The sequence below is a fragment of the Pagrus major genome, chromosome 8, assembly GCF_040436345.1.
Source record: "Pagrus major chromosome 8, Pma_NU_1.0".
NCBI lineage: Eukaryota > Metazoa > Chordata > Actinopteri > Spariformes > Sparidae > Pagrus > Pagrus major.
In genome coordinates this window covers 10905504-10916818 of record NC_133222.1, presented here as the reverse complement: position 1 = coordinate 10916818, position 11315 = coordinate 10905504, and the positions used below count along the sequence as shown (strand labels likewise).

Below are 11315 nucleotides of genomic sequence, written 5' to 3'. Positions count from 1 at the left end.
ACACACACCTTTTTATGCTGGTGCAGCAAGAAAACAGAGGGAGGCAGGATGGCCTACTGTACTCATTTTGTACACGCTGTGCTGGCACACAATGTGAACGCTGTACACATTTTTTGCTGTTAAAGGCCAACCTGCAAAATGAGGCCCAAGCAGGCCAACATATGGTTTACCCTGCATGTTTTTTTGTGTGTGTTGTGAAAAGAGACACAAGATGCAATTAGACTCAATAACTATGTTGTAGTGTGCAACTTACTTCTGTCCAGGTCTGGAAAGGATGAAATGTGTATAGCTTAGATGTGATCCAGATAGGTTTGACTAAATTCACACTGTACACTATCTTCTCATTTCTCAGTTTTTACATCCTTGATTCCTTTCCTCGCCACCTCTCCTGGTGTCTTAGTCCCTCCTCCCTGACAGGAGAGCGGAGGCGGCAGAGAAGAGACGGGAGGAGAGAGGAGTCGAGGCAACAGGCATTTAACAAAATGAGACATCCACGCTTCAAAACCGTATTTTAAAGCGATGTCAATCAAATATGACGCGTGGCACATCAGCATCATCTGTCCATTGTTTTGTTATCGCCCACTGCTATATTTAATGTTCTCTGTCAGATTAGCTTAACAGTGTTGCTGTCAACTTATATACTTACTTATAGTCATTTCACAACAGGGCATATTGTGAGTGTTATCAAGGTGAAATATCATTGGGGATTATGGTTAGAACAGCACCTAACGAGGCACTACACAAACGATGTAAGGCATTCGATCATCTTAAATAAGTAATACAACTTGTCACCACAAAAGAAACCTTTTGAGGCCCCCTGTGTGTCAGGCGTGCTCATTCCCCTCTCCTCAAGATGCATTTTAGGAATTGAGACATCTTTCAATGTGACTCGCTGAGATCGATTTCTGGGTCGCAGGCAGGCGCACAGAGGAGAGAGGAAACGAGGAGGTATTAATTAGAGAAATGAGAAGAGCCCTATAAATCCTTGAACATGGAGGCAAAGCTTTAGTTGCAGATAAAGCTGCATTCTGTCTGGCTGCCGAGTGCAGCAAAACAAGCGCTTAACACAACACTGACAACTCCTCAGAAAAGTATCTGGCTCTTTAAATGCTACATGCTCCACATAGATTCACAAGCTAGTGGTTAACTTTAGATAGGTATCCTACAGCGGGTATATGAGAGCTTTTTCACTGAAAAACTGCTGCTACTGCTGCTACTGATGTGGCTAAAAACGAGGCTGACACGAGAGTGGATCAAAACAGTAAATGTGTGGGCTGTTTAAGCAAAACAAGCTGCTGAAGGAAGCTAAAACGCCTCATAGAGCGGAGTAGAACTGCAGACGCTGGTGCTAATTCTCTGATTTGTCACGACAAGCAACCACTTTCACATTATTTATTTTAAATTGATTGACGTTGATATATAATTATTGATTCGTGCAGCTTTAAGTTCCTATTTGATTCCCACCGTCACACTACTGTTTTCACATCAATGTAATGTAAATGGAGATTGCATGGCCACTATCTTCTCCATACATACATGCAGCTATCAGCACCACTGCTGTTTGTACTGATCATTGTTGGGCCCGTCACTCTGAGAAAGCCAGATATTTTAATGTGGGGAACACCATCCTTCTGTTCTTTGTGCTCTGGCAGACTCAGTAAGATATTGCTCGAGACAGATATCCCTTCAAGTAGACTGTGCAATACATGATTGACAATTGCACGGCTGATTAAATGAGCACACTACTCAGTGTTTCTTTCTTCTGATTTTTAACCTTCAGAGCATGGCTTCCATTTTGAATTTTTTATTTTAAGTAGATGGGATACTATCTTATTCAACACCATTTCAAATTGGCTCATTCCAACTCTTCAACTCACAATGCTTCAACTGAAAGCAATATTCCAACTCTGAACATGCCGCACCATTCTTTCAAAGGGAAATATTCTAGATGTCTTGTGCATGACTTCTCATTTTCTTCAAAATTCAGCTTGACATATTTGGTGTCCTTGGTAACTTCAGGATCCCCACTGGAATTTCAAATAAGGTTTGAGTTTGCACTGACTGACCAAACAGTGATTCAAGTGGCTGAAGAGGTTATTTGTATTGTTATATAGTGGTTGCTTGTGTGGTTTGGGAGTTTTCAGAGGCAGTGAGTCACATCAATACTGAACACTCAGCATACATCTGGTTGGGGCGAGATGTAGTTTGACTTGATGGGGATATAACTGGATGTTTATTTTATTAGTTAGTTTCTTTCTCTCCCTGTGAGTGTGTGTGTGTGGTGTGTGTGTGTGTGTGAGCTAAGCAGCGGTAGTTTGACCAGTTTTATAAAGCGAGGGAGCCCTGCTGTTCCCGGGGAGTTCCCTGAGGGGGGTCAGCTGAGTCCAGTACGGCACTAGTCAGGGTTTGCTCGCTGCACACATCACTGCTTTCACATTAGTCCATCCAGCCGCAGGAGGGGAGCTCCCCACTGACACCTGGACTCAAACACACACACACACACACATGGATGTACCTCTTGAGAGCATGGGAGCGAGTTAAAATACTCACAGAAACTGATGTAACATATTCAAAAGATATATGCTAACAATAAGATTGTTGCCTGCCCTCCCTCACATAATCTCTGCAAAAAAAAAATCTCTACACTTTTGTGTAGTTGTTCATATTTGACTCTTTTCATCTTTTCAGTCCCTGCTGCGTTGGGAGTTCCTGAATCTGTTCATGAAAGGCACCCAGCCACCCACCCTCTCTGTCTGTTCCCGCTGCTCTCCTCCCTCCTATCTGTCTGTTCCTGTTTTTGCCTCTATTTTTCTTACCCCTCCGTTTCCTTCCCTTCCAGCTCGCCTGTCTCCACTCCCTCTCCATCTCCTACACATTCTGACATAATCGCGCACATCCCCACCCTGTTACCCTGGCACACATTACAGCACAGTGCATATCATGCTCTCCTCTCCGCACAGACTCATATTTCCTCTCGCGGTAACGACCCCGCCCCCTGCCCCCGCCTCCTTTTGCCTCTTCGCTGCCCTTCCTCATCTGTCTTTCCCTTGTTCTCTCTGTGACACACACTCAGATTGTTACACAGGCAGATCACAGAGACTCTTCACATGGCAGCGGCTCTAATTTGTCACTGTGTTAAAAAGGCCAAACAGAGCCAGAAGAGAGATCTTTGGCAGAGTGGAACACACCCCAGGCTAACTCTCCACTTTTTATTCTCTTTTCTTTTTTTTTGTCACACAGCTTTTTGCTCCTTTCATTTTCCTCTTTAACATCCTTCATCATTCACAATTCCCGTAATTCTCAGAAACTCAGCCGTGTTGAGTAATTTAATTCAGATGGTGCCGATGATGACATTATTGCTGGTATTTCTTTGACAGAGCATCCCTGCGAATCGGCGATGATCTCAAATGTTTATTAATGATTTGAAGCTTCCATGATTTCTAACCCACCCACACACACACACACACACTAACGCACAAACACACACACACACACACACACATAATGGGAGCTCTGCCAGTAACCGACTAATCTCCTTTACTACTCAGCCACTCCCTCTCTGTCATGTATTTGTGCTAAGGCCAGGATAAACCTCCGCAGCAATAACATCTCCCTGTGTGTCCTGCTCCTTTGCTTTTGCCTTTGCTCACTTTAGCTGATTCTAAAAGAAAGTATACTCTTTGTACCATGGCATCGCCCAAAGCGGGGACAGATGATGAATTTGCTATCCTACAGAATGTAACATCATTGCATCATCATATTCTATTCTTTCCAGCAGTAGTTCTGTAAGAGCTTGTGCACTTTAAGAGCTTATGAAGCATCTCTGCTTTATTAAAAAACAACAATACAGAGAGATAGAAGAGAAAGATGGGTTAAAGGTTGGATCTGAACCATGGCCAGCTCAGATACTGAAGCTAACTTACCCACCATGAAGCCCCTAATTAATCTTTTTTAATTGAAATATACATAAGATTTTTCGTTAAAATACAAATAAATAAAACTGTGTTCTCTCTAGCTCATGAAGCTGGTCAATATTCCTCTATTCACTGATTTATTAGCAGCCGTCCTGATCGAACTCTGCGTGCATTTAGCGGCAATGTTGTATCCCTATGTCAGCATTTATTTTTAAGGCTGTATTATACTCAGTGTGCTCTGCTGATCCGTGGTCGACTGACTGACCTCAGTGTTGCAGCCTCAGGCTGTATGTGTCACAGCTTCTGATGTCTTGTGCTTCACTTCCACCCATGCAGCTCTATTAAAATGTCCCAGAACCAGCGCCTGTTTGCCATGTCATATCCGCTTTAAGAAATTCAGGGTCTGTCCTCATTGTCTTTTCTGTTGACAGTCATGGTAAGAGTCGTTTGACCAAGATGAGACTTGTACCTGTAAATTGGCTGCTTAATCTGTGGCTGATTGATTTGGAATGACCCAGCCAATGAATAATTTAATGTCGATGGTAAACTTTATGGGATTATCACTGAATGAGGTTTTAAATGTGCCAAGTATACCATTATTATGTCTATGTAGCATTCAGCTGACTGTTAACTTTGAATTATATTCCTGCAGGTGTACAGCATTGACATTATAACTTGACATCAACTCACTTTACTCTGCTGATACACTCCTACTAACGAGGGCTGCAACTAATGATTATTTTCATGATTAACTGATTAGTTGTAAAGTCTATAAAATGTCAAGAAATTGTGAAAAATGCTCATCACAATTTCCCAGAGCCTAAAATGACGTCTTCAGCTTGCTGCTTTTGTAATCAAGAGTCCATAACCCAAAGACTCAACTTGTTCATCTTAAGAGTAGGTGATTCATTTTCTTTTAAACAATAAATCAATTAATTCAGTAGTCGTTGAAGTTTTACTCCCAAAGGTTTTCTGCCTCATCAAACAGCAGAGCCTTTTCTGCCTGCATAGCCATTTGCTTAACAATTTCTATTCCTTGTGGTAAAATGGATATTAATTTTGTATTTACTATCCTGTCCCAGAATAGTATTCAGGTTGTTGACCATCTTTCTGTTAAGCCACCATCATTTCCAGGCAGACTGAGTTAACTCAGCGGTTGAGAGAATGCACCTTTTTTGGGTTTCTGGCTGCTTGGCAACTGTTGTATTTACCACTGCTGGATATCGGCTCCCTTACCTCATTACCAGTAATGAAAGAATAGAGCAGCAAGCGATAACATGTATCCTTTTCATTACTGTTGTCATACTTTCACTTTAATTTTAGGGTGTTGATCATCATTAAATCAGTTCTCGTCATGTTTCTTGTTTTACTGACAATGTTCTGTTACTCCAGCTGAGTTAATGTCTGCAAAAACTGCATAAAGTGTTAACATCCAGCAGTATTCTAGTTTCTATGAGAGGGCTCCAGCACATTTTAGTTGCTCAAAAGCAGGATAGTCTTTTCTAGGTTTCTAACAACATATTTACATAAGCAATCTTGCAGCCTTTTGGGAGGGCACATCGGAAAAATATGACTTCACGCCAAAGACAATGGAAACAAGTTTGCTCAAATATTGTATGGACAGTAATATTGTCCCCACTGTCCATATACAAAACCTGTAGCCTTGTATATAACACACTTACCTTAATATTTAAAGATGTTGAAGCCTCTGTATCTATAGTAGCTGTGCTACACTCTATGTCTCTGTGAAGGCAGATTTTAATTTGCAAACCCACACTCAGGCTTTTATGTACTAATTAATTTTTCTAAATAACTACGGCCCTCTTGTTAACTCATCATAACCAATCTGCATCCACCAAGCAATTTCTAGCATCTAACTTCACAATAAAACCATCTTGTGAACAGTGTGTAGCAGGGTGAATGGCATGTGTAAGGGCTAATTTTAGAGTATCTTCTTGCATTCAGTAAGAGCTTATGTACTCCACTGTGAATGGCACTGGGGGAAAGGACTTGATTGTGAGTGGAGGAGATTGTTGCCCTCATTACAGCAATAAGCTGCTGCTTAGTTTTTCATTGATGTAATGGGACGTAAGAATGAGTAGAGTCCACGGCGCGCACCGATATGCTAATGCTAAAAGCACTGATGGAGCCTTTCTCACTATCGGCTAGGCCTCTCAGCTTTTGGAGCCATTAATTTTGCAGCAGTGAACTAGAAAGAGGGAGTGAGAGGAGACAGACAGACAGACAGAGAGAGAGAGAGAGAGAGAGAGAGAGAGAAAGAGAGAGAGAGAGAGAGAGCTGACTGCCCCCTGGAGAAAACCGCACACACTGACAATCATTTGAAAGATGTCAACAAAGGCTTCTCCCTTTCCATCTACCTAAATGGTGAAGATAATGTAGACAGCCTGGCTGAAAATGCAGGGAAACATAAGTGATGTCTCAGCAGCACCAAACGGTGTTTTTGTCTTTCTAAGTGGGAAACAAAGCATTCATTAGATTTCTTACCAACATATTGAGGGCCGTTCTGTAATGCAGATGGGATATTGCGAAAGACTGGTGCATCTCTGTAATGTGTTTTCCTTTTTAATAACACGTAATGGGCTGTGATGACAAATTGTTGGCACTGCCACATTTGAAAGCCAGCAGAATGGCTTTTATTGTCACAAACAAATCTTATTTGGCTCCCCTGTGTGGATGAGTCTCCGTTATGATGTCCCTGCAGTACAGATACACTTAGTCATTCTCTCAGAAGACATCCTCTCTGAAGCCACGCTGCATTCAAAGCTCACAATAAAGTGCCCATTCTGTTGGGTGAATTTTGGATAATACTTGTGCCTTTGTAGTTCTATCCCTTTCCTGGATGTGTGTGTGTTTCTGCTTCTTACTTACCCCCCTGCCTCTCATCGTGTCTCCTCCAGGCCAGGGATGATATATTGAATGGATCCCACCCGGTCTCCTTTGATAAAGCCTGTGAGTTTGCAGGGATCCAGGCTCAGATCCAGTTCGGACCCCATGTGGAGCACAAACACAAGCCCGGATTCCTGGAGTAAGCCTTTTCTGTTCATAATCATGCATTCACACCAACATCACAGCAACTTTGTACTTTCATATGTTTAGTTCACAGCTGTGCATATACAGTGGTTATCTCCAGCTTCAGCACAGGCTGTTGCTTCAGGGATTTCCTCCAGTGGAAAGCTCTGGGGTGATGTCAGCTGTTACAACTGTTTTCTGATATGCAGGCAGTAGGTCAAGAATGACCTCATATGTAGAGGTATGTTAACAGAAAAGGAAATGCCTGTAGCTCCAAAGGGTAACCATGTAAAAATGTAATTTATCTCCGTAGCCTGAAGGAGTTCCTACCAAAAGAGTACATCAAGCAGAGAGGGTCGGAGAAGAAAATATTCCAAGTATGTACATTACATCACTCAAATGATGCATTTAAAGAAAATGATGTGTTTGAAACTGTGGGCAGCCCATGGGAAATTATAGTAATTTGTTCTCTGTTGAGGCATAAATTGAGAAACTACAAAACATGTAGATCACAAAATGGAACATATGTGCAACACATGTAGTGATCAGTATAAGGAGGTGGAGATGTGAATGATATTGTTTGTCCAGGACCATGCAAGCTGTGGAGAGATGACGGAGATCGAGGCCAAAGTGAAGTATGTGAAGCTCGCCAGGTCCCTGCAGACGTACGGAGTGTCCTTCTTCCTGGTGAAGGTGAGAGCTCAAACCATACGAATCTACACAGTAAAGAGGTGCATGTACAGGATTTACATCCCTGGTTCCAGAAAAAAGTTTAGACACTGTGCAGCACATAAACAGTTTTACGAAGTGCTCCGCAGCTCATGTAGTAATCTCCGTTATGTAAGGATGTGTTTCACGAAGTGGTGATCCTCGCCCCATCCTTTCTTGTGAATGACTGAGCCTTTTGAGAACGTCCCTTTCATACCCAATCATGATAGTATCACCTGTTACCAATGAACCTATTTACCTCGGGAATGTTCCATATCAGGTTCATTTGTCAAGGAAAGGGGATTACTGTCTCCCCTATGATCTCCACATATGCCTGTCCTTTCTATCAGTTGTTAGGGTAACATTGTGCTCAAGTTTAAGTCATGAGATCTTAAAATGCAGCAGATGTCGCCATAACTGATACAAATGAGGGACACATTAAAATAAAATCAGAATGTTCTTTTAATTAATGAGCAATGTCAATTAATAATACATCTGGTTAAAGAAAACATGGCATGTGCATGAGATACTTTTGTACTAATGAGTGGCAGAGGTGATTAGGAAGCTGCTCTGACATGCACCGCTCTGTCAAACAGCTACAGTATGAAGGCTTGTTGAAAACACCAAAAAAAAACAACATTATCACGACAAAATCAGGAGCTTCAGCGTGGAAGCTGGAGGTTCAGCAGCACACTCAGTGCTGCGAAATACTTGTGACAATAGCAATTCTGTTCTGTTCTGCTTTGGCGAACACAAAAGTGGAATGGAAGTGCAGCATGCGAATGGGATGAAGTCGCACCAGCAGGTATTATGAAAGCTCTCTGACAGCAGCCCATTTGGTTACGAACTTGCAGGAAAGTATTGGGGGAAAAAAGAGGAAGAGTGCAGTCGTCTGCTGTGGTCTTAATGGACGATAAATGGAATGTTTGGCCTGTAGTTAAAGCAGACTGCAGGGTTCAGATTATCTTTGTGTGTGTGCACGCAAGAGCACTGTCAGTGTTCGATGAGGGGATGTAGTGATGGAGATTTCGAGACTCTGTTAAATAATTCACTCCAGCTGCACTCTCCTCTTGATGCTAGCAAAGGCAAAAGCACAGACCAGGCTTTGTTGAGGCACATCTGAGAGTTTGTTGTAACCCCCCATTTTTCATCTGTCAGTCTTTAATCACTGAAGGTTGTAGGATGGCAAGCCCTCCATGGCTGCAGACTTCACAGATATGGAAATACTGTACATGGAAAGTAAATATCCCTTTATGTGTGTGTTTGCTGGAGCCATGCGTGCAGGTGTGTGAAATATAAAGGCCCCACGTCTATTGTGCTCTTTTGCACAAGCAAGGTTAAACGGTTTGAAATAATGTAAGACCTCAGATGGCCACTTCAGATTAGAAAATCAAACTTCCTGCTTGATAATTATGACGTTCAAATAACGTAACCTAAAACAATGGAGGTTTTTAATAAACCTATGCATGAGAATATCTTGAACACTCGGATAATGTTATCTGTCCTTGCGTTTAAGAGCCCTGAACATAGAGGCTTTTCTACTTATTGGCCTTGGTGTGATTCTCACAGCTCTTCATTGTGACCTAGTGATAAAGAAACAATAGCCTGGAGACGTAAGATATATGTATTTTGAACACCCCCGTCTCTACAAACCGCTAATTTTTGTGTCGTCCTCTGCACCCCTGGAGGGGAGCCAAGTGTAGGCTCAGTCTCTGAAGTGAGCTGTAATAGATTTTCAGTGGGCAGCGAGTGGAGGCCACTGGAGCTGGTCAGGCAGAGAGCCTGTGGAAGCACCATGCTGGTGTGCTGACAGTGACTAAAGCCTGTGGAGACCCCGTTCAATAAAGCAGCAGTTAAACAAGCCCGGACTCAGCTGGGTCAGTTCACAGCTGCCCCCCTTCTCCTCCTCCTCCTCTTCCATTCGGGCCTTTAAGCCGTGGACACAGCGACAGCACCAGCAGAATGGCACAATGATTTTGTATCCGCGCCTTGAATGAATCATCTGTGTAGGTGTTTAGCGCCGACATAAACGCTGTCTGATGTTTCCCTATCCGACAGGAAAAGATGAAGGGTAAAAATAAGCTGGTCCCACGGCTTCTGGGGATAACCAAAGAGTCAGTGATGCGAGTGGATGAGAAGACGAAGGATGTGGTGCAGGAATGGCCGCTGACAACAGTCAAGAGATGGGCTGCCTCCCCCAAGAGCTTCACCCTGGTACTGTGCGACTCTCTGCATCAAGTCCTCTTTCTTAAAGAGTCATACACTCCTAATCCTTTGCACACATTCGGTTATTCTATGCATAGTGTGATTTGCACAGCTCTGCACCACATATTCAGTCTTTCCCCCGGTTTTCATTTTCCCACACAAACAGCTTCCTGAAAATCATTGCGACCTCAGACTCCCAATATTGAATGTTTTCAGCGTGGTAGCCAGCTATTTCATCTGAGTTAACAATAGATGCCCAGGGAAGAATGTGCAGTATTTGGATGTATTATTTATCTGAAAGCTTTTTCAATTTTCTTTTACCAAATGTTGGCAACAGTGCTGTCTGTTTTCCTCCTGTATTGGAAAGGAGCACTGCATTTAAAGATTAATAGATTATGCAAATTTTAAAAAATACTCCGAGGTATATTTTCCAGCATTGATTTAAACCAAAAATTTTCACCCTTGCGTTTCTGTAGGAGGCTTTGAAGTGAGTTGGTTCACTACATCAAATTTTTAATCATCTCTTTCGAGAAATAGGATGCACCACAGAAGCCAGTCAATTTTTCTTTTTATTAAGGGTAGAAATAATGAAGATGCTGCCTATTTTAATTCAGAACCTCAACCCAGTAAGGCATTTCTTCAGTCTGGAAGGATCTTATTAGGTAAAGAGTCTTTTATCAGTGCAAGATAGATACATTCAAAATAGTTTGCCCTGATTCTCTGCTCTCTTCGATGCATTACAAAGGATTTCGGAGAGTACCAGGAGAGTTACTACTCAGTCCAGACTACAGAAGGAGAGCAGATATCCCAACTTATTGCTGGATACATTGATATCATCCTTAAGAAGGCAAGTAATTAATAATTGAATGTAAAGACTACAACATAAATCTCTCCGTACATTTAGCCTACATTACATACAGTGTGTCTGCTGCTCTTCTCTCTGCAGAAGCAGAGTAAGGATCGTTTTGGCCTTGAGGGAGATGAAGAATCCACCATGCTGGAGGAGTCGGTCTCCCCTAAGAAGTGAGTAGTACTCGTGTGCTATCTACCGTATTTTACGCTGATGGTCCTGATTCAATGAACACATTCTAGTTATTCTTCATGAATGTAAACCTCACTGTTTAATTGTGCATGTAATTACATATCTGCCTGCCCAGCACAGAGCCCCCAAGAGAAGTAATGTTTGAATCAAACACAAAACGCCACTATGAATTTTAAAATAACACTAACACCGTTCTCGATATTCCAGAGTACAATTCATTGTACTGCTTCCTTGGACAATTGTTGTTTTTGCAAACCTAAACACAAAACATGCCTCAGGGTAACGCAACTAAATTATCATCTTATTTCCCAAAAGGAAGCTGCATCATTTGGATGTTAAGACATCACGCAGGTTAAGATATCGTCTCATTGGAAGCTGATTTATTCAGTAATTCTTATCTCTCAGTTGGATACTGT

At 42.2% G+C, this 11315-nt stretch overlaps 1 protein-coding gene across 1 annotated transcript in view; it reads left to right on the top strand.

Annotated features, from left to right (window-relative positions):
* The window catches only part of tln2b (talin 2b), a 95005-nt gene that overhangs the window by 38756 nt on the left and 44934 nt on the right, over positions 1-11315 (top strand). The window contains exons 7-12 of the mRNA XM_073472491.1: positions 6833-6960; positions 7258-7321; positions 7533-7637; positions 9711-9866; positions 10603-10704; positions 10804-10880. Coding sequence (XP_073328592.1) covers positions 6833-6960; positions 7258-7321; positions 7533-7637; positions 9711-9866; positions 10603-10704; positions 10804-10880 — 632 coding nt within the window. The remainder of the gene's footprint in view (positions 1-6832; positions 6961-7257; positions 7322-7532; positions 7638-9710; positions 9867-10602; positions 10705-10803; positions 10881-11315) is intronic.